General features: G+C 42.7%; 2 protein-coding genes across 5 annotated transcripts in view; one reads left to right on the forward strand and one right to left on the reverse strand.

Annotated features, from left to right (window-relative positions):
• Trsn (translin) overlaps window positions 1–23,641 on the reverse strand; it is a 112,881-nt gene that overhangs the window by 71,324 nt on the left and 17,916 nt on the right. The window contains exon 2 of the mRNA XM_070673463.1: window positions 7,263–7,306. The gene's annotated coding sequence lies outside the window, so the exon portion shown is untranslated. The remainder of the gene's footprint in view (window positions 1–7,262; window positions 7,307–23,641) is intronic.
• On the forward strand, window positions 10,411–16,127 carry Kr (krueppel). 4 transcript variants are annotated; one of them, XM_070673366.1, is made up of 4 exons: window positions 10,411–10,689; window positions 10,809–10,957; window positions 13,868–14,540; window positions 14,949–16,127. In XM_070673366.1, exons 2-4 carry the CDS (start codon window positions 10,918–10,920, stop codon window positions 15,544–15,546), a joined length of 1,311 nt encoding a protein of 436 aa, XP_070529467.1. In that variant the 5' UTR covers window positions 10,411–10,689; window positions 10,809–10,917; the 3' UTR covers window positions 15,547–16,127. The 4 variants fall into 4 exon arrangements, with proteins under 4 accessions (XP_070529467.1, XP_070529468.1, XP_070529466.1 ...); XM_070673367.1 differs by having other exon boundaries at window positions 10,411–10,957; window positions 13,863–14,540; XM_070673365.1 differs by having other exon boundaries at window positions 10,411–10,957.

Raw genomic sequence — 23,641 nt, forward strand, 5'->3', positions numbered from 1 at the left:
ATCCCGGAGGAGAAAAGATGAGGAGCAGGAGGAGGGTAAAAAGCAGCAGCCTGTTGCTGCTCGCGTGGTCCTACCGCCTGTGTGCGTGTACGTATACGTATCTACATGCGCGTATATACGGAGGAGAATCGTGTGTGCAAGAGACGTTGGAACCTCAAAGGAGGATGAGTTGGCGCGAGTCGAACACACGAAGGGAGGAACCGACATCGTGTAGTTGCTCGAGGAATCTTTTCTTTCTTTATCTGCGGTTCCGTATCTCTCGTAAGCCTCGGTAGCAATCGGCGTTTCATTGTCACGCGACGTAACTCTCCATTTGTACCTGTATTCTTTTGCGGGAAGAATGTTAATAATCGTAGCGACGAGACGGACAAGCGAGCCTAACGTAGATTCGTAAAGATCATCTCGAAATGAATTGCGCGCATTTCCAAATCTCTCGAAAAACGTAATCAGTCGCGAAATGAAATGCGTAACGCGAGCATTGCGCCACCCCGCCGTCGAATAATTTACAGAACGCCGAGTGGCTCTTGGCGGTATTGTGCAGTTGGCAACCACCTCCGCGAAGGCGAAGCGAAGGCGAGAAACCGAGGTCACGAGAGAACTCGCGCGCAGAATTCTTTTGGGGACCATTTGTCAGTGTCCATTAGTGCGGGACACTGGCAGCGGGACGTTTAGCGCGACACAATGTTAAAGAGTTGTGTATTTGCGAAGTTAAATGAACCTTGCGCCGTGGGCGACGATTGTACAGCTGCGGAGTGGCTGCCTCTCGCTGTCGCGACAAGAGCCGGGGTTCCCTCTTGAGGTGTGCCCATGCGAGAAAACTGCGAAAGGGACGCGCGCGGTTCCCGCTTCGAAAGAGTGAGGCCTGCCGGATGACAAGACGCGCGCTTCCACCGATGTATAAATAAAAGTAACTCTCTCCCGCATCTCTCTTTCTATCGCGCCTGAGTTAACCCGCGTGCTCCTGCCTCCTAATGTCCCGTGGAGAAGGCGAAAAGATATACCAGAAGATCGCCCAGGAGACACGTGCACATACCTTATCCCATTCTCGGATATTTCAGCGAACTTAACCGTTCTTATAAGGAGCGCTTTTGTGTATAAAAGCACTCTGCAGGAAGTCGAGAGGTTCTTTAATGGAAACAGAAAAGATGCATGAACGCTATCAAGTCGTCGTGTCGATTTCTAAGCTTTCAGTTTTGATAAATAAAAATAAAATAAATAAATAAATAAAGAAAAAAACAATACTTTGCATTTGAGATTACAAAATTTGGCATTAAATGACGATGCAAAATATCAAATTTTTAATAATTACAATTTTTACGTTTAAAAAATTATTATTTATGCTTCAAATTTTCTGCGTCACTCAAGGATAGACGAACCAGAGTTAAGAAATCGTGAACAAAGTCGAGTCCGCGTGGCCCACCTCGGTTGACGAGTCACGTAGTGCCTTTCGAAACTCTAAATCGGCGAAAAATTTAATCGACCATGCGGAGTTTCGTTCGCGGCCTCGTATTTTCCCGATGGATCTGCGAACACGGCGAGTCGTCCGTGACGACGAGGAAAACGCAAAAAGGTACAATAGATTTGGGATTTAGAGATGGGAGACATACCGGAGGAAGAAAGAGCGAGATATAAAAAGGATGGACCACACAGGCGGTTCGCTCCGGGCGAAACCATATATCGCAACGAGACACCGATCGATTAAGTTGTAAAATTCACAATGAAGCAATTACAGTTCGCGCGGATGCTAAATCGCAGCCCTTCGAGATGTATTATTAATTCGAACAAGGCGCGGTCGCGAGAAACAATGCGAACGCGCACCTGTCTCTTGCGGTGCATAAATCGACGAGCCGGCCGACGTTAAGACTTAATTTGTAGCGTCGCGAGCGGATGCGACGGTATAGAATTTGAAAAAAAAAAAAAGCACGTAGAGCGCGTAAATTTTACAACAAATTTTCGACCGTACTCTCGATCTACGTAGGGCACGGTGCCTCTCACATTAAATAACAAATCTCCTATGAATAATAATGAGCAACAAATGCGTTCGAGAGACGAGCCAAGAGCCGAGAAAAAGAAAAACGAGACGAAAGAAGAATTTCGAGGTGTTTGACACTTGGAGTTTTTACAGCTACCAAAGCAGATGCAGACGAGTCCTTCGAAGACGAACGGTGACGAGAGTCAAAGTAGGCCCTCGTTTATTCCTCGTTTATTGAGAGCACGAGTGTACATTCGCGAGAGATCTGTACGTCAACGTCAACGCGTCTCGCTAAAACGATCAAGTTCGTAGACACCGTGTCGTGGTCGTCGACCGGAAAAGAGGGACGTTTTGAATACGAACTTCGAATAAGGGCGAGGCAAACCCTCGCGCCCTACCATCGCTCCTAGAAACGAGTTCGGCCGGAGTGACCTCTTCACCCTGCGACGGCGTATGTGCGTCAAAGAAGTGAAATCAACGTCCGTTGCAAATAGCAAAAGGAGGGTAAAACTTAATTGTACTTCGTGGATGTCGATTTCGAGCTGATTGACGCGGCAACGAAATCTGTCATCTTATACATTACGCGGTAAATGCAAACGAGATGTACCTGACAAGTTGAAAAAAGGGAATGTAAAATTAAATAAAAAAAATTTTTTGTATACTTCCTACATGAGTCGTAGAATTCTTGAATATGCATTTAGTACAATCTACATTTTAGAGATCAATCGATCAATTAATAGAATAGCGAAATTTTAGAATTGTCACTTTAGAAATGTTTGATCTCAAAGATACTTCGCATAACGCTGCTGAAAAGAAACTAAGTCCGCCGTAGGTATAGGGTTACGTGACTCCGCATATTTTCGTGTACAACACAATATGAAAAATGAACCTGTTCCATTACGAAAAAATATAACCGATACCTTAGAATGGTTTAGAATAAAATATTGAGACATTTAAATAAAAAGCATCGGAGCACAACGATAGAAGTTAATGATTTTTCTTTTAAGTAGGAGGAAAAGAGGGGGATAAAAAAAAAATCTTGGCAAAAGGAAAAAGTCTCGGAATTTTACTCAGCTTCTTGAACTTAAATTAGCCTAACAAAGACTTGTATAAAAATTAGTTTTTAAAGGAGAAAAGGAAGATAATCTATACGAAACTTCTGAGAGAGATCACCATAGGAGAAAAGCCGTCGCCATAGTATCGCGCCGCAAATAGCCGCGGACAAATTACTGGCGACGAATAAAGCAATTTTATTCGCTCTCTCTTCTTTCCGCGCGTGCAAAACCCCTCCTGCTTTCCCCCCTTCATCTCGCCCTTCGAAAATATTGGTCAAATCTGCCTTGCGTAACGGGAGTAGCGAGCGGGAGCAGGGAGGGACGCAGATTCGAAAAGGCAACCCCTGCTCGGACCGTACATATCGCAGACTTGCAACCCAGCTTCGAATTACTCACCGATCTCCCCTTTACCCGTGCCGTTTTACCCGAAAATCCAAAAACGAGGGGATTTGCGCGTGTGTGCGGAAGCGGAGCCGAGCGCGTAGGGTCGATTGTTCAGCCAATCTTTTTCTCTCTCTTTCTCACTCGCTCTTTCTCTTTCTCTCTTTCTTCTTCTCGCCTTCGCGCGATACTTCTATCTACCTTCGGGATTCAACCCCCCTCCTCGGAACCGAATTTTTCCCTTGCAAAGCCCTTTCTCTCCGGTAACTTATTCTGATAGAAATTCACTCTCGACGACCGCTCTTGCCCATTATAATAGCGGTCTGTTAATATTACTCAATTCTGCGATTGCACTGGTTTCCGATAAAATTTTTTATTCAAATCTACGCAAACTACGTGTCACGTCAGCGATCGCGTTATATAAATGTTCTATAAATTTTCCTACGAAAAATAGAAATAAATCCTCGGTAATAATATGTCGATGCAAGAACGCGAATAAATTTGATTTTTATTTCGTCGTGCCGTACGAACGTCGCGGACGAAAGATGCCGTTCTTTCGGCATCCGGTCAGTTTTCCGCTTCCTTAAATCTCTCGCAAGGGTAGCCGAATCACACGTCAGTTGCAGAGACGGACGTTTTTGTGTTACAGGGGAAAAAAAATATCGTGCCGGTCTCTCGGGCCGCCGCCACCGCCGCCGCCACCGCCGATAGGGTGTAAGAGTACGCAGCGCATGGATGAAAGGGGGTGAAGGGCAACGAAGAATATAGGGTGGTTTTAGGTCCTCCATTCAATTTATCGATGGATTGACAGCTCTGTTAGGCCCTTGTTACGCGGGAGCACGTTGTTGAGTAAAAAAGATAGACCGAGGACACAGGAGCGAGAGAAAAAAAAAAAGTAAAGTGAGCAGAGAGGAAGGGAGACAAATTTACGATTTAATTGCGCGCGTTTTACGTGTCTTGCATATTCATTTGCAAACGTTGCTTTCGCGAATATTAATTAACAAATATAAAAATGATTATTTCGACGCGTTGCGATCAGTCGCCTTTATAATATAACTCGATCTCGCGAACTGGGACTTCCACCCGGGTGCGATAGGAGAACTAATTTCACGACGATATTTGATTAGGACTGGAGTCGACCAAACACACGCGGCAGTCACGTTAATCGGACAGTGACACATCGGCGCGTCGTTTTCTCCTCTGCCTTCTCCTCTGCGCCTCCAGGATCACCGGCTCGGCCATTGTTCGCGCCCGATCGATCGATCCTCCGACAAATCCTGCGAATAGGAGACGTAGCGCCGCGGCTGGTGGCCATACCGCGAATCGATCGCACGCCTCATTATTTATTAAATGAGGTGGCTGACCAGCGACCAGCGATCAGCAAGAGCTCGGCTCCCCCTTGCGAGTGCTACCACCGTCCGTTGCGAAATCCGTCCTGAAATCGACCCGATCTCTAGAACGACCAGGTGCCCAGCATGGTCAACCGCTACACTTACGCTCAGGATCTTATACAATTTTTTTTTCCCGCCCCTTCTCTCTCCGCCCCGCATCGTCCTTCCTCTTACTCGCGAATAAAAGCGAACTCGATCAAAAGTCGCGACTGGACGTGAGCCTACGAAGGGATTCCAACGAGGTACAGAGAAAATAACGCCCCTTTATTCGCTCAAAAGAAACGTTGTGTGCTCACACGGTGAGATTTTGTACGCTCCGCTCTTTCGCGAGTTTAATACAAGCTCATGGACGATAAACTTACGAAAATTACTATAAAAATTAACGGACTAACGTCGGATGTAATTAATTTTTTTATACTGTCACTAAGAGATTCAAAATGTCAGTTCAGCATCGGAAATACGTAAGATAAAATCGAAAAAAAAATTATAAATAAGATAATCAAAAAATTAAATTCACGGTATAACCTGACATCTTATTTATTCGCCTAAACGTTTTAATTTTTTTTTTTTTTTTTTTTAAACAATCACCAATTTTATAAAACTATGTTTTTTTGTTTTCAATTATAATTTCCTATCTATAATTTTCAGAAGCGAACACGTTTACTTTTTATCGTACAACGGAAGCTTAAATGTGTATCGTGCTGAATTTCAACTCTTTCGGACGCCGTCTAGGTCGTCGAGCGAAATTCCGCGACGGCGCGATACAAGGACGATAGGGTCAGCAAAAGGATGAAAAAAAAGGAAAAAAAAAAGGAAAGAAAGAGAACATCCTTCCTCCTAGACCAGCTGGTGCGTCGGACCGCATCTCGAGTCTATTCGCACACCACATGTTCGCCAGTGGGCGAGCACCGAATTAATGCAGAAAAGAGGGCACTGCTCCGCTATTATTAGCCTAGGCCATTAAGCGGTATTGGGATCCGATAATTAGGAGATTCGGTAATAAGCTTGTAACGCGGTCTATCTCACCGACCGGAATGTCGGTGGTCCCGACGCGTCGTAAGTCCATAAATATCGTATCAGAAAATTGGCGTATATCGTTCAGTGACAAATAGAGCCTTCAGTTATTGCCTGTCTCGAAAAATCAAATTGTTAATAACTGTTCTCATGTAAGCTTAAAAAAAAAAAAGGGAAATGTTACCGTGCATTTTTAAGATTAATATATATGTCGCGAGAATTATTTCCGTGCAATAAAAAAATAGTTGCAACAACGAATTTTTCCAGGAGAAAACAGCTGACGACTTCTTTCGCGGATCTCCACCGCTCTGCTTTCCGCTCGCGTAGAAAAACTTTCGGTTTAACAAAAAGAAAAAAAAAAGAAAGAAAAAAAAAGAGAGAAAAACGGGAGCGTCTTAATATCTAGAAAAAAATATTCGAAAGCACGTTTGATATCTGATTTGAACGATAGCCACGGGAGAGAAATGGGGAAGAAAAAAATTTGCTCAAGCGGCGGAAGGAAATTTCCAAGTCGTCTGCTTTCTACCACGATAAACCGTCGTTCGTCGGTTACAGATCGAGATACCGACACAATCCGCGGTATTGGTCTCTATGTAAAGTGGTGCACAACGGTCAGATCCAGGGGTAGATTGGTCGATTCTGCATACGGTATGTGACCACGTAAAGAAAAATCTCGTTGGATATTTCGATTTCTTTCAACGACGCTCCGAAAAGAAACGTAAAAACTCAGAAGCGTTTTCTAACCGTTTTCCTCTAACTGATTGTGAACGATATACGCATTCAATTAAAAATAAAAGATATATCACAGACAAATTAAGTTTGTTTTATATTATCAAAAGAAATTTTGGATATGCAATTTAATCAATTTAATGATTATTAAGAATAACAATATTTGTATAAAATATTTTATCTTTTTATAATTTTTTTTAATGTTAAAGACTGAAACGTGAATTTTTTTTTTAATACAGTGCAAGTGCATAGATAATTATTTTTGACGTTAAGAAAATATTAGACATTTCAAAATGCAAACGAAAAGACAGCCTGCTTAGCTATTTTTAGTTCGTTGACGCGGCTTGTGATATATCATTCTACACTACAAGGTAAAAATGCAGGATACTAGAAGAATTGAGAACAGGTATACGGAAGGGTTGAAGACCTTGTCCGGCCCATGTCATTCTAGTATAATAGCCTGTCAAATAATAATGTATTTCTTTATCACCTAATGGCTCAGTTGTAATAGCGACCAGTAATATGCCTATTACGAACGGATTCTTTCTGTGTCAATAGAGATGAATAGTTAAAACCCATTTTCCAAAAACGAATTTTCATCCAGTGATTATTAATAACGAAAAACATCAAATTAATTATCAAGCTAGCTCATATTTTTATTACAAGTATAAAAATATGAGCTAACTTAAACTATGAAAAAATAAAAATCTTGCGACTCACCAATTTGCAGGAGCTTCAGCGGAGTTTTAAAGTTCTGCCGGTGACTGTAACATAAAATACAAAATATTAATGTAGAGACTGTAACCAAAAAATATATATATATATATAATTTAATAAGCGGCAACAAAAATATATTTTTTAATCATACATTTTATATAATAATTTAAATATATTTTATTAATTAAATTTAAATATATTTAAAGATATGCAACAATTCTTTCTTTTTTTCGCGTTTCTTTTTTAACTCTTGCGAATTATACAGAGCTTAATTATTTGCCTACGTAGTTTTTCACAATATTTTGTCAGGTTTGTATGCGAAAGCACTTTCCCATCGTATTTGGGGTATTCTTTTCGGATATCCCGCCCCTTCGTCGCCCCTCGTCCAAAAAATCTCGAAACGTATGACATTCATCGAACAAAAAAGATTTTTTAGCAGTCAGTCGATCAATTGTCGATTCTAGATAATCTCAAAATCGTTTGTACTAGATAATGCAATTCTATATAATTTTAAAAGTTAAAGACGTCTTCGAGTAAGCGAATACTGACAACAACCTGCCGGGATTGAGCGCAGAATCGATAGAATTCAATGAAATTCAACGATCAAACGCGTATTCCGATCCGTCGCATCTGCGAGCGCAAATAAACGCGGCCGAAAGAAAGAGGAGGGGGGAAAAAAAAGAAGAGATATTTTTGGTAACACGGAAAGGAGCCTCTTGTGGATCGGCCGACTCACTAATTCGACAATCGCCCCAGATCCCGCACCCCGATTCGGCTTTTTTTTTTTTTTTCTTTCTTTTTTTTGCGTCTGTTTCTCTCTTCCGTTCGCCTTACTCTCGGTCCCTCCCGTTTCTCTCGCGCTCTCGCACGGCTCGGATCTCCGTCCTTGTCTCCACGGCGACGACAGGCGGCTGACAGGGTGGAGTGCTCGCGCCACCCTTGTACTCACATGCCCGTGTCCGCGTGTTGGTGTCCCGGTAGAACGACGTGCGACCGTGTGCGTGGCTCTCTCGCCCGTGCCACGAAGGGCGCGCGCGGGCTCGTTCGCGCGTGCATGCGTGACACCCATGGTACGCACGGGGATCCAAGGGGCATTCTTCCACATTTTTTTTTATCGCGGCCGAACGTGCGCGCGATAGTGGCCGGCGAACGTCGTGAGTTCTCGACTGCAGGCACGCGCTACGCGCGCGAGCAGGTGAGACGAAAGAGCGAGCGCGGTTGCACGCGTGCCTCCTCCTTTCTTTCCTCTCCGCGCCGCGCAACGACCCCCGCGGGAGTTATCGTAGCTCGTTCCGTTTTGCGAAGTAAATAGTAAAAGAAAACGGGAGTCAGGGTGCGTGGCCCCCGAGCGTGCTGTTATCGCGGCAGAAGTCAGTTTTCTTACGTCAATTACATCGAGCGTTCTTCGCGTTTGACTCGACATAGGCATGCTTGTTTACGACTGCCTTTGGTAAAGTAATAAGTAAATTTTTCAAGATTAAACTCCACTTTCTATTCGTCTATATTTGCCTGCCATGATTTGAGTATCTTGGCGCACGTCATTAAAATATACATTTCGTATATATCGAAAAAAAAAGAGATAAAATATCCATTTTTAAATAGCTTCGTAATAATGGAAACAAAGTATAACTTAAAAAATTATTGAGATTCATCAATATTAATGCATACGTGTAGGACATAAAGTTACTCTTTAATTTAATCAGTTTTTTTTTTTTTAAACTTTATAATTCGACCTTGGTACGTAACCGACAATAGGATGAGAAAAAAAAATCTGTTTTAAGACCTTCGCTGTAACTGTTTCACGGCTTCTGAAATAGATCACAAGGGACAATTAAGATGTGTAACAAAGAAAGCGAAAGTCACTTCACAAAAAAAAAAATGTGCGAAAAGAAAAAATATAGTCCATGCATAAAAATGAATTGGAAAGTTTGCTAAATGTAAAGAGTGTGTATACATCTTTAAAATAGCATATCCAAAATGTAACAAAAATACTATTCGGCATTGGTACAAAGGCAAAAATCTAGAACAATGGCAAACCTTTCTTCACGCTAATTTTGTCGTAAAAATTATATTATTGAAAAAAGCAAAATTTTAGAAAATTGTTAAAAAATTGCAAGTTATGTCTCGTTTACTTTACCTGCTTATTAATTAATATACAGATATATATTTTTTTTTATTTATTATATATATATATATTTCAGTATTTTAATATTTATTTGTAGACCTTTCACGCGATATTATATTGCCCTTACGCGCAATCTAGGAGACTTTCCCAACAGAACGACGTATCGCCGTGCAATTTATATCGACCGCTTTTGAAATATCGACAGCCGTGGCGAACTTTTGCAAAAAGCTCGCTCCTGTACACACGTGGAACTGTCAATATCGCGAAAGCGGTACATTCAGCAAACATAAAATAACGCAGAGATACACATGTATGTATGTATGTACGTACGTGCGTCGCGGAATGAAAAGTAAACGATCGCGTTCACCCGAAAGCGCTGTCAAGGTGCGCGATTAGAGATCTATAATTATCGTACGAAATAACATTAATTGCGACGTGATCTCAAGTAAAAAAAAAAGGTTCACGACTCGTTTTCATTACGCATTCTCATAATTTTAAGGAAAAGGAGAATCTCTGAAAAAGTTTCGAGCCGCGCTCACGCGAACTTACTCCTTTCACACTTCTTACGTTTCTCGTTTCTTGTTTATCCCTCCTTCATCCCCCCCGGGCGATCCGCCACCTTCTGAAGAAAAAAAAAGCGCGCTCTCCACACGCGCCGATCCCCTACCCTCAAAGATCACGGTCGCAGGTTTACCCTGTTTCTCGCCGAACCTCCTTGCTCTTCCCTTCCCCGAGTTGTTTCTTTGCGCTTGCTCTTTCTATGCAATAACGTCTCTTTCACTTTCTCGCGTCTCTCTCTCGCTAGCTTCACCCTCTCGCACCGTCAGCCCTCCCTTCCACTTTGTTTCCCTCTCTTTCTCTCGCCCCTCGAACTCCATCTTCCACGCATAGGGTAACCCGCGCGTCCTAGCGACGAAGAACGTTTCGGCGACTCGCGCATCCAGGGTTGCGATTCGAGAGGGTAGCGCGCTACGGTACCTGGTGGGGAAAAAGGAACTCGTAGTAGGGATTTGACCGGGACGTGTGAGGGTGGGAGATATTTGACGACTAGCGAGCGGAACTCGGTTGTCCACTTAGTATTGGGTAAGGTCAGCCCGGAGTTAGTATCGTTCGTTGATAGTCGTCAGTCGACCGGCGTGATCGTACCACGATTTTGCTCGTCGTGTTAATTACACTCGCAAAGTAATATATAAATACATATATATATATATACACATATAATTATATGAAACAATCTCTCTCGCGATACTCTAACGGTACGTCGACGTCGTGCCAGTTGCATCGGGTGCTGTCAGTTCGCTCGGAGTAAGTCACTTGTGTTTTAAATTACCCTTTTCGGGGTGCCGTTCCTGCGCTATTACGGAAAAACAAATGAGAACACCGACCGACGACGGCGTCTGTTTTTAATTACGCCATTGATGCAGTTTCACGTCAAAGCCTTTCCGTATCTTCAACTCGCGAGTGATCACGCTGCGTTTAGGAAGAAGGCTACACGGAATGTCAAAGTGAGGACCGCCACACGGAACTTGTAGCATGGCATTGGCTTGTTCGCGCGAAGTGCAGATTTATGCAGGTATCTAGTCTTTCTTTTATAGATGTAGAGTAACGTCAAAAAAAAAAAAAAAAAAAAACCAATTGCATCGTTTCCGTCAAGAATTTTCAATAATTTTGTTGTACGCGGCATGAATTCTCTGCGAAACGTTTAACAAGATTTAATTTCTGCTCTTTTAAATGATTCTCCCACGTTCTTAACTCTTAGGCATCGTTCTCCGGAACGCGCAGCTTCGGTTATTTTAAATAATTTTCTTTATCGTAACTCGTCTCTCACGAAACCTGGCAAAATCTTCGTAACATCACGTGGAATTATTAGAACAGTGTTACGCGATCCCCGCATTGTTTCTTTCTTTTTCATTCGCGAACTAAGAATCTGCCGGATATTGGCCCGGAATGAAAGTGAAAATGTAGGTAGTGCGTCGGCGCTTTAATATATATAGAGACAAACGGAGTAGAGAAAAAGAGAGGAGAGAGAGGCAAGGGAGCGGGAAGAGAGCAATTTCGTAGTTTCTTAAGAGTCGTGCGTATCTTCTTGGCGTATCGCCAGAATCTAAAAGCATCGTATGGCGATACGACGCACGTACGTTGTGACACATTGTAAACACATCGATAGGCAACCGGAGCAACTAGCTAAATCCCCCGCGAGGCGAAACGAAAGAGAGAGAGAAATTGTAAAAAAAAAAGAAAAGAAAAAAAAAAATTTGTCTCGCAAATAATTCGCGGCGCGACGCAACGCAGGTCTAAAAATAATCACCGCGATTGCCTTGGAATGTGCCGTACGCGTCTTCCTCTCGCGTAACAACCTTCCCGATTCGTTATGTGTAACGAATATTTAAACTGATGCTAACGGCAAATTGTAGAAACTAATCTTTTGACATACGCGTACGTGTACAAACGTAAGAATTTATTGACTCTAACGTCTCCTAGAATAAAATATTATTTTGAGACAAAGTAAGGTATAAACAATCAACAAAGATTAAGCTTCATTATTTAAGAAAGGGACATGCTTTACGATTTGCCGACACCGGCAGTATTGCGAAAAAGAAAAAGGGGAAAAAAAGCACCGTTATCCAGAAAAATTGTGCCGAACTGCAGGAACACATTTTTCTAACTTTCGGCTGTGCTTCAAGGCTATTGCGAAAAAAAAAAAAAACTGATCGTAAAAAAAGATCCTCCGACAACAGAAGGAACAATAAACGTAATTGCCGCCGGCTTTGTAATTTCTGCGCGTGGAAAAGATTAAAGTCCCGAAACATTTGTTAACTTTTTTTTTTTTTTTCTCGATCACAAACGTAGCTTGTGTTACGTTATTCTCAGTGAAGTGAAATAAATACAGATATATAAGCTTAACTCAAGATGGTCTAGCTTCTAATAGGGTCTCCGAGAGAAAGTATTTGCGAACTACAAGGGTTGCGACCAATTAGGAAGTAGACGCGAGCGGGGGCGGTACTCCTGGCGTCGCGTTGCCAAGAAACGGCGATCGTAGGCTGTAAGGATCTCGGTCGCCGTTAAGGGAATTTTAGGGTGGCGGGTAGCCGGCGGGGAGAGTAAGACACCGTACGCGCCCTTATTGATTCAACGACGTCGCCTCTCTAAATAGCCATTAATTAACCCGCAGCGATCGAACGTGGATCCTTTTGCCGCTTGTTGTTTCCCCGTTCCTCGCTTTACGCTCAGAACGCTTGAAAAGCATCCTCGAAGCACTTCGCTTTGCCAATTTCCGAAAAACTGTTTGTGAAACGCTTTGCCGATTCACGATCTCCGAATCCGCATCCCATTTCGAAACTTCTTTTTCACGCAACCCCTTTAAACACTTCGTGTAAAGGAAACTCTTAAATATAAGCTGACAATGGCGTATCCTGCGTGACGTCAATTCGCAATCCTTTGAACGGCCTTTTAGAAATTGCGGTTTCGTTGCGTAGGCGACTTTCCAGAAAAAGGATTTGCGACAACCCGTACTTCGATCCCTACTCAATCGTGAACTAATCGCGCACATTTATCAGGGAACAAAACACCCCAGGTTGCTAATCTTGGAAACACAAATTTACCCTTTACATATTTTATTTTTCTACGTTTTAGGTACTGTGAAAAGTACATTTTTCTTACTCTTAGCATGTTACCTTTCACATTTATTTTGCAATACTTATCCGAGAAACTTAATTTTGTAATTTATAAATTTATATAATATAAATTTATATAATATATATTTAATTATATACAATTAATACGTAATTAATAATAATTAATAGAGAAAATATAAATTTGTGTTACACGATTTGATGAAATAATTAAAACGATACTAGTTAATTGTTATATTAACGAATGTTTCTGTCGAGTACGAAATGATTACGGCATTCTGATAACGTAAATGTTCGCGCGCCGATAAAGTCGTTGGCCCCGAATCGAAGAAGCGATACGTCGTAGACGCGTAGGTGGATAGTCGGAGCCTTATGAATGAACTCTCGCGTAGCTGAGAGTGTGAGTGAATGGAGGAGGATCCAGTAACCTCACGTGCGAGCGACATGTGTGGGAGGGCAGCTCGGGAGTGGAGGGAAGAGAGAGAGGAACGGAGAAAAAGAGAGGAAAGAGCGTGCAGAGAGCGTCCGAGAGAAAAAGAGAGCACGGAAAAAAAAGATTTAAATTCGCGGATCGGCATATTGCATCGCTATCCAAAATTAATATCTTATTTAAAGCATTGCGAGATTTAATTAAAAATAATAACGAGACGATGAGAAATATTTTCGTTAAATTATTACCCTCGTTTGTGCTCAATTATATACTTCACCCTACGTATATAAAATAACGCAAACTATAAAATTATTTAATCTATTAATATATATGTCGAGTGTGAAAATTTTTAATTATTCGCCCTACCTAGCATTTCGATATTTTTTTACACACGTCAATATCTGTTTCTCGTCAAGTCCAGGACTCCTGATCGATCAGCATCTGGGCATGATGCAGGATCCCGAAAACAGCACTCAGCTCGACAGCGCCCCGCGAAGGATGTTTCCCATGTTCGATCCCACGTCAGCGGGACTACCGATGACCCAGGAGCAGCTGATTGCTAATCAAGCGAGAATGACGAGAATAGCTCTAATGGCCGCGCAACTTCCCGTATCGTTGCACGCCACCCTCGCCGCGTCTCCGTCACTTTACCCGCAGGATCTCTTTGGGAATTGGATATCCCCGCGAATCGCATCCTCGCCACCCTCGCCTCTTCGCCCACTGCCGGAAGTATCGCCGGCCCCGAACGCGAAGCCCGTGTCGCGGCGCAACAACAACAATAATAACAATAACAACAACAACAACAATAACGATAACAGTGACAACAACAATATGACGGGAAATGACGACGACAGAATCGTCAGGAGGGGCCGCGCCGCGAAGAGGAAACCAACTAAATTGAAAGCGGAGCCTGCGGCGGAAGGTGCGGACCCACTCAGTCCTTCCATCAGTCCCGAAACGACAAAGGACAGCAAAGATAAGGTCTTCACTTGCGGAGTGTGCCAGAGATCCTTTGGATACAAGCACGTGTTGCAGAATCACGAACGCACGCATACGGGGGAAAAACCTTTCCAGTGCCGAGAATGCCAGAAAAGGTGAGAATTCCTGCGATCGATCGCGTATCGTCCCGTGCTTCTAATTTCTCAAGTCACCGCGGATAACATCTCCACGAAATAATTTATTCAAGTGGCAATTTAACTCTTTTATTCTTTAATAAAATTGTATTCTTCTTAAGTCAAAGATAAAACAAAAGTCAACTGTTTCGAAATTTACTTGAAGATTTTTAATATAAAAATTGTTTAATATAAAAATTATTTAATATAAAAATTGTTTAATATAAAAATTATTTTTTTAATATTTGCATCGCACATATGTGCTCGAGACGAAATAAAAAGACAGCTACGGGACGAATTAAAAAGACAAGCTACTTAATCCGATATCTCTCGCGTTATTCATTAAACGTACAAGTATAAGTGAACGATCCTTGACCTTCGATTTTGCAGATTTACCCGGGACCATCACTTGAAGACGCATATGCGGCTCCACACGGGTGAAAAACCTTACAAATGCAAATACTGCGAGCGAAAGTTCGTACAAGTGGCCAATCTTCGCCGTCATTTACGCGTGCACACGGGCGAGCGCCCGTATGCGTGTGACATGTGTACGTCCCGATTCAGCGACTCGAATCAACTGAAGGCACACATGCTGATACACAACAACGAGAAGCCGTTTGAGTGCGATAGCTGCCAAATGCGCTTCAGAAGGCGACACCATTTGCAGCAGCACAAATGCGGTAACGGCGCGGTGCACCAGGAGTCGTCGCCCGAGGCCGAGTCCCCACCGTCGTTGAACAGCGACGAGCTCGACTCGGAAGAGTACGTCGACGTTGACGTCGACGTGGACATCGACGGGGACCAAGCGCCGGAGGAAGACCCGGAAGGAATCGCGCATCCCAAGAAGTACATAATGCCGGTTACTAAACTGGCGCGTCACATCCGAATGAGCGAACTTAACAGCCCTGTATATCACTCGCCTTCGATAGTGCTTCCTTCGGTCGTTTTGCCAGTGCAGACGGAACCCGAGGATTTATCTATGAGGTAAGGGCGTTCCTAACACGGCATTTTCTTGCATCCCTGCGCTAAACGCGGCCAATCGATTAAATACATGAACGAGTCGACGAAAAGCGATCTTATCTTTTGTCTCAAACTAGTCTGCAAATAAATAACTATTCTAATAAAACGATATTAACATATGGCTTTAATGTAAAAAAAAAAAAAGAAAGCTCGATCGAACGAGAAATTGCAAAACTTTCGCTGGTAATGTGCTCGAGACATTCCACGACACGTGCGGGAGAGAGAGAGAAAAAGGGAAAAGGCAGAGTATAATAACGAAAAACGTCAACCGAATTGTAGATAAATTTAGTATTCATTCTAAATAGATGAGGAAAGTGTAGCAAAGAATAAAGATCGCCACATGGTGCTTGACGAAATTTCGGTTCGCGTGAGAAATGTCAAAAGAAGTAATGCAGACAATATTGATTGATTTTTATCGTGTTATTCTTTTTTTTTATACGTATATATAAAAGAATTTTTGGTTAAATTTCAATAAAATAGTTTTGAGTTGAAATACATTAAGAATAGAGATTAAAAGGAAAGTAAAACTCGGAAACATAAATGTGAGAATTAATTTTGGATTATAATAAGTACACGTCTGATTTAAAAAATTAATTTTTAACGCGTCTTATTATATTTTTAATCTTTTTAAATAATTTTATAAGAACAAATCTATGTGGAGTGCGGACACTAAATTTGGCTAAGCATCAATTTGCTCGTGCGATTTTAAGCAGTTCCTTTACATTTATAAGTAAAAATGTTTCAACTGACAAAACTCACAAAAATTACGTAAGTTATAGTGTACCTGCATTTATCTTCTATTGTTTGCGAAATCGTCATACAATAGGGACAAAAGATAAACGAGGGCAGTTTCGGGCAGTTTCGGGCCTACCGAGTATTTTGAATTTAATTTACAAAATGTATTAGCTCCTTTTTTTTCCATTTTCTTTCTCTCTTTCTCTCTCTCGCTTATCTTCGTGAGACGTAAAAATGAAACGATTCATTTCTAAAGTGTTATATTTTGTCGCAAAGAACACTAATAGAATATGAAAATAGGAGCAGTTTTTCAACTTGAAGAATACGTTACGGACCATTGTGGACAAGGGTCGCAGGCCTTTAGGTAGTCTCGAAAGTCGGTGGCCAAAATGAAAAATCTATATCCCATTACTACATAAATCAAACGAGCATTCAGTAAGCTTAAAGAAATTTCTAGTACGGGGGTGCGATGGGAAACCTGAGCAGCGGAGACCGGTTACCGGCTGCAAAAATTTTTTCGTGATCCGGTGTCATCGCGAAACTGGTTCGTGCGAAAGACTGTGATCGCGCGCCGGCTGTGATCGGACGGGGGGAAAAAAAAAAAGTCCGGTACAAAAAAAAAAAGCAGAGATCTTTTTGAAAGGATTTATGACGAGACCGGGTGCGCGCGTCCGAAGGATAGGAGGCGGACATCGGAGAAGCAGATCTCGATTATGCGTACCTCATTCTCTATGATCAAGGCGAAACTGGAGGAGGTAATCGAGGTGGTGGTCGGTTTGAATTTTAAATCGAGTCGCTCGGCGATTACAATTTTCCAGTTTGCTAAACCACTCGAGTCGCGATGACATTTGTCGTCTTATTTAAAAAATCAAATACACGTTGAAATTGATTGCTAATTCAAGAGCGTTATCTCGATGATTTTTATTGCCGTTTGATTATCGCGGTAAACAACAGTTTCGCCTATCACGCAAGAATAGAGGATTGAAATCGTTTCACATAAAGACTGGAAACGCCTCGAGCACGCGAATAGTCTAATCGGTTCAACGATCATTCGAAAGAACGTTCGATCGAGATAGAGCAGCGAACAAATCTCCGGATAATCACGGAAAGGGAAAAACGTAACAACGGACAATATAGTACCGAGCGAGACGACCGTAGACGAGGAACCGCGGAACTCGCGATAGCGAGAGCGAATCGATGGATCATCGTCACTCCTCCCCTGTTTACTTTATACTTTATACTACCATGTCGAACAGACGACGTTAACAGTTACCACAACGAGTAATTAAACGTGAATCCCTCTTACTACTTTAATCCGTGTTCTCTCTTTTCTTATTTGACTTATCTCCGGTGAGAAACTGCGTGTGAACGACATTTCGCGGAGCGCGCTTTTTCACGAGCGCTTCAAACGCAACGTCGCACGGTCCGCGTAACAGCCTTTTCTGTAACCCGCGATTAACAATATCGGAGACATACATCTGTCGAATGCGTCCACTGCCTTCGATATACCGTCGGGATATTTTCTACCGCCACGCGAGGCACACGTTAAACGACAGAGGTCAGCAGGCCCCGATCTCGTGCCCCGAAAGAAAGGCAAATCCACCCCGAAGCCCCCGAGTATATTGTTTGCGCATACGTGAAGGGAACGGCGTCCCCCAACCCCTCGAGTAAAGTCACAAGTGTTAAGCGTCGCCCGACTATTTCTTTTCCTCCCGCCCTTTTTCTTTCTTCCGAGGAGTGACAGATGAACGAGCGGTGATGTCGCGATAGGAGAGCGCTTAACGAATTTGCTTGTGGCCAGTCCACAATCGCGCGAGGCGAAGGAACCGGTCCTTCCGCCACTCAGACGACGGGATGACGAAGAGACGAGGCGTACCGGGGCCCCCAGGATTCGCGGCCGGAGTAGGCGCCGCGATTAAATCTCCCCGGCGCCGAGGAAGAGTTCCTCTCGTCGAGAGCGCGCGCTGCTCGCGAACAAAAGCCTTCCCTCGTCACGCGGTCTAATTCCGGAGCGGCGATTACCTCGTCGACGACGCGAAAAAACGCTCTAGGAACAGCGTCTTCGGAAAACGATCCCCACGTCCGCTCGCGCGTTAACGACGCATACTTTCCGTACTTTAATTTGTTCCTTCTTCTTCTCGCGAACGATCGACGGCTCTAAATCGGCGAAATTGCGCCGCCTCCAGTCCACGCTTAATATCTCGGAACGCGCGCTACAAATTTCGATAAGCCGCTCGTTATTTCCAGCCGGGTCGTTCACGGCAACAGCGGCACGTTCACCAGTCACGTTTGCTTGGCGTTTAGACAGGTGATACTTGACGCGTCCTCGAAACGCATCGGAGTCCAAAAGCGACGGCCGAACTCCTAATCGGCATCCCGGCACATTGATAATTGTCGGTCGGGAACCAAAAACCGAATAACCGAATACCGCGTCCTAGTTTTGTTCCTAACGTTCGACGTTCTATCGCGTTCCGCGTTTGCCGAGTCGAAGTGATCTTTTCAGGCGCAGAGACGGGCCGCTAAGTTATCCCAGCTTCCACTCGGCGTTAACGCGGCACGCTTTACGCGATGTTGAATGCAAGAGTACCTTGAGATATATCGATTCCTAGTTAATGGTTGTTAGTTCCGAACGCGCTGTTTGTAACTTACGTTCCTGCCGGGCTCATCTTTTTGGCCCGCTATTATTTTTTTTTTTCTTTTTTTTTTCTTCTTCTTCTTTTCGTTTCTTTGTAAGCAAAACCAGAGTCATGAAAAGTTATCGACGAGGCGAGAAATCACGTTAAGCGTCGTGATTAATGAATAAGATTATCGCTTGTCCTACTGTAATCATTATTGTTGTTGTCCTCTAACTCTTAACGTGCAAAAACTATACATATTACATATAAATATATAAATATAAATATATATATATATATATATATATATATATATATATATTTGTATCGCATATAGTTTAATGTATTAATATGATGTGTGCTCGAACTGGGAGTACGTTGTACGGATGGGGATCAAAACGATAAAATACGGAAGTAATATACGAAGGATAAAGAAATTTAGAAGATATTTTATATGAATAAGTTATTACTAGAATTCGTGACAAAGAGTAATAGAAATAAAAAGCAATCTATCTCAAATTAAGAAAATACGGCGAAATAAGTCGTATGATTGGAGCACAGAGGCATTTAAAAATGCTTGAAAAAAGTATACATGTGTATATATATATATAAAACAAAGAAAAATAGTTATATATGTATGTATATATATATACATATATACGTATAACGAAAAGAAATATCTGTTTGTTATGCAAATGTTGGTATATTAATATGTTACGGTGAAATCTATATTGATGATTTTATACAAAATGTCTAGTTATTCTGTGACATTGTTGGAATTATTTTTATAAATTAAAGAAAAAAAACAAAAACTACACGTTGCACATAATTACATGTAACTTCATTAATTACATATAAATTATCTTTTGCTGTCTCGTTCATTGAAGATATAAAATCAATAATTGTTTAATCTCGTCATCGATGATCAGCGCGACAATGATGTTATAAAATAATGACCGACGGTGATTTTATTATAATATACGATAGCATCGGTAAAGATATGTAATTAAAATTTCTTTTTACGTTATATATTTTTTAATTATTCCGGTGTGACTAACGATTCTACGGAATCTCCAGTCAATCTCGTATAAACATCGGTCAATACCTTTCACCGTAACAACTACAATTTTTTTTTTTTTTTTTTTTACGCAGACGCTACGCTTGAATGAATTAAACTCTGATATTTAGCTGCTCTCTACACCTTGTTCTCGCATTTCTCGCTGTAATTCAATTCCTTCTTTTTTCTCGCTGCGAGAATAGAGAAGGTGCCAGCGGCCGCGCTCAAACATTGTCGAACGTAACGACGTCCCGCTATCGAGCCGAGCGCTCGTTGCGTCGCGACTCCAACCGCACTCCGTATCCCAGTGACTCGAATAAGGAGATGTAGGCGATTGTGTATACTTCTTTATACCTATATGTAACTAAATTTATATGTATAATTTTATACAGTCAATCGTGGCGCGCGTGCGAATCCGGACGCGTGCGGACGCCGATTCCCCGTGTCGCTACACGCGACGCAGCATCCCAGTGCCAAGAACTCACGCGACCGCCGGAAACCACCGTCGGCGCGCGACAATAAACTCTCTTTCTCTCACCCTCCCGTTCTCCCTTCGTCCCACCCTCCCGCTATACCCCCTCTCGGGCGCTCCGCATCCGGTTGGATCCTCGCGCGCGTTAACGATAACACGGTACAAATTCAGACCTTATGCCTACGGTGAAAAGTGAAAATGGAACACGGTCTCACGAAGTAATAGATAATAGTGATAGTCGATGCGGAGAGCGCGAAACGGCCGCTTGAGAACGTAACGATACGTATCGCGAGTAACATTACTATGCACGCGGTGATCATTGTCGGCGATCCCCGCGGGCATGCGGGTCCACGGTGGATCACCCGAGAACGATATCGCGCAAATTAACGTCACGTATCGCCGTTCGATACGTAATGTGCAGCGCGAAGCCAGCGGATCAAGTGGCATTGTACGTATACTATGAAACTGACACTACCTCACCATACACCTAATATATCTCAACCACAAGACTGATTTTAAATAATATTCCTATAATAAATGAAAATGGAGCAAAGAGAGCTAAGAAAAATGATGTATCGCGAGTCAGAGACTGAGTGAATGAATGCGCGAGTGTAAGAGAGCGTGAAAAATATCGTTCGTACAAATATGATATAAACTGTTTTGTAAGTAATTCGCGTCTAGAATAACACTAATTGTAATAATTATCATTATTACTACATTGCTGCCAATTTTGAATTCTTATTATGAATAACAGTAAAGCGAGGAGGGAAACCCTTAATATCGTACGTGTTTACTCGTAATTTTCGTGCCCCCGATTTCGCAATCACACGATTCTGTAATCAGTTATCGAATGTTCCATTAAATTGACCGCTCTGTCAAACTATTTTTATTATTAAATCTCACTGTTTAATCGTTATCCGGTCTCAGTTATTTAACATCCAACCTGCACGATGATCCACATTTCTATCATATTGTGTCTATTAATATAGTAATTTTAATATTTCAATTCAATAGAAATAATTACGAAAGGCAAGTGCGGTTTTATAAATATAAAGACTTAAATAATATAACTGCATAATTTTAGAAATTATACCTTCAAGACAGTTACGATTAACAGCGTTAATTGTTAACTGTGTCACAAATATATATATATATTTTTTTTTTGACGAGATTAAACTTCGTAAAATTGTACCAATTTCAAATCCAATTTTAATACGCGCGAATTCTATTCCATTCCAATTCAATTGCATTTAATTTTAGTGCCTTCGACCGCAAATTCGATGAAAGAAGTAACGATAGTCACGAGTTTTCTCGCGTTTCGGGGTTTCATTGAGATTCCTCGGTGTCATCGATAAAACATTATTATCGGGGGATCGTTATTTCCCGAGGAACCGCCGCAGCTCGAATAAAATATCGCGGGCATCACAAAGGCGACGATATTTCCACGACTCATCCGAGGTTGCATCATGGATTCGCTCGTTGATTCAGAAAGCGAAGTGAAGAGACACCGAGAAGAGAAACGAAAGCGGCCACCCCGGGGAAAAAAAAAAAAAAAAGAGAAGGGGGTGATCGGAGGGGAAATGCATGGTGAAAAACCGTCTTTCTCTTTCCACCTTCCCCCCGGTGCGTTTCCTCCCCGATGGAGGACCTGCATTCAGCTGTGCTATTCGGGTTTCCAAAATCTAGGATTCCATACACGCGCGATCAAGCGACGGGCGAAGCTGCAGGCGTTGCCGAAGGGCTGGAGAGAGGGGTGGCGGCGGCCGTGGCACAGTGACACATTATGCTGTAATATGGGGGCACGTGGCAGATGCAGCGGATCGAGTCAGACCGAATCGTTCGAATTCATAGGTCAGCAGTCTCTCGAGTCCTGCACGGGCTCTTTATTCCGTTTTCATCCCTATTTTTTTTTTTAATTCTTTTGTCTGATAAACCTGAATGATTTACGATATTTTGTCGTGATATTTATTTGACCGCAAATAGCGCATAAAACAATTATCACGATTAATTAAATTCGTTACGTTCGCCCTCACTTTTATTGTGTTTGTGGAAATTTTATACTTTCCCGATTTGAAATGCAAGTGATCGAGATGTACGATGCGATCTTGACTTATTTTATTGCTTAATACTGTTATAGAAATCATTATCTTTGAGCTCTCGTGAAGGAAACGAGCGGGAGGTAAGTAGGCGCCGAGTTCAGAGCGGAGAATCGAGGGGGACGCGTCGCCTCTCGTTGCACAACGGTACAGGCGTGTAAGTTTACTCCCGCGGCATTGGCCCCATTGTCAAAAACTGTGCCAACACGTCAAGGAAGCCTGGCAGCACGCGACAAAGCGGACGGAGCAAGGCGCGTTTCTTACGCGGCATTGAGTGTTGTTTTGGGGGTCAGGATCCGGAAAAGCACGCACGGGTACCCAGGGATTCTGTACGCCGCTACCTGAAGTACCGCTACAAATAGGTAAACATTCACGAATTCAATTGCGATCGTCTCGTCGCGTGCAATGGGCGTATATAATTCCAATTTATCGACCTACTCTACGAGACCACGTGAACTTGGGAAAGAAAGTTATGAAATTTATCTGTATTCTGTGTAACTCGTCGGATGCATATTAAATTTTTTTTTTTTTTCTTTCTTTTTTTTTTTCTAATGCAAAATATCACGCGTTTCCGTCGTCCGGGTACTACGTCCACCCTTGGACCGTTCTACGCGAGATACCATCGAGCTCGGGGACCTTTTAAATACCGACGGGAACAGCCACGATGACGCGACGTGACGATAACTTTCCTGGAATGCGTCGCAACAAGCGCGTCGTAAATTTCTTTCCTTTTTCACTCGCGACGTCGCTCCGAGATCCTGAGCGAAGACGAAGTAAAAGAATAATGGCGTCGTGTGCCACGCCACGCGTCCCTAAAAGCAAAGAGGGACGCAGGGCGGGGTGAGAGGAGCGGTGGCTCATTCCCCCTTTTCCGCTTTTACCTCGGCGTGTTCCTTGTTTTTTTTTGTCTTTCTGATGGAAAAAAAGCTCCTTTATGAAGGCAAAACGCGCGCGTGCTCCGCCGCGAAGGAAGAGAAGGATGAAAGGGATCCGAGGCTGCCAGCCACCCCGGGAGCCTTAGGTGGCTCCTGTCGGTTGACAATGCGCCAATCCGACGGTGCGTCCCAAGAAACGCGATACCATTTACC

Source organism: Cardiocondyla obscurior, linkage group LG28, assembly GCF_019399895.1.
Source record: "Cardiocondyla obscurior isolate alpha-2009 linkage group LG28, Cobs3.1, whole genome shotgun sequence".
Taxonomy (NCBI): Eukaryota; Metazoa; Arthropoda; class Insecta; order Hymenoptera; family Formicidae; genus Cardiocondyla; species Cardiocondyla obscurior.

What these genes read in the sequence shown, in the direction of transcription:
- Kr (XM_070673364.1), top strand. Translation starts at nt 13,777, where the DNA reads ATGTCGAGTGTGAAAATTTTTAATTATTCGCCCTACCTAGCATTTCGA. An exon ending in TGCCGAGAATGCCAGAAAAG is followed by an intron (nt 14,541 to 14,948) that starts GTGAGAATTCCT and finishes TCGATTTTGCAG; the next exon opens with ATTTACCCGGGACCATCACT.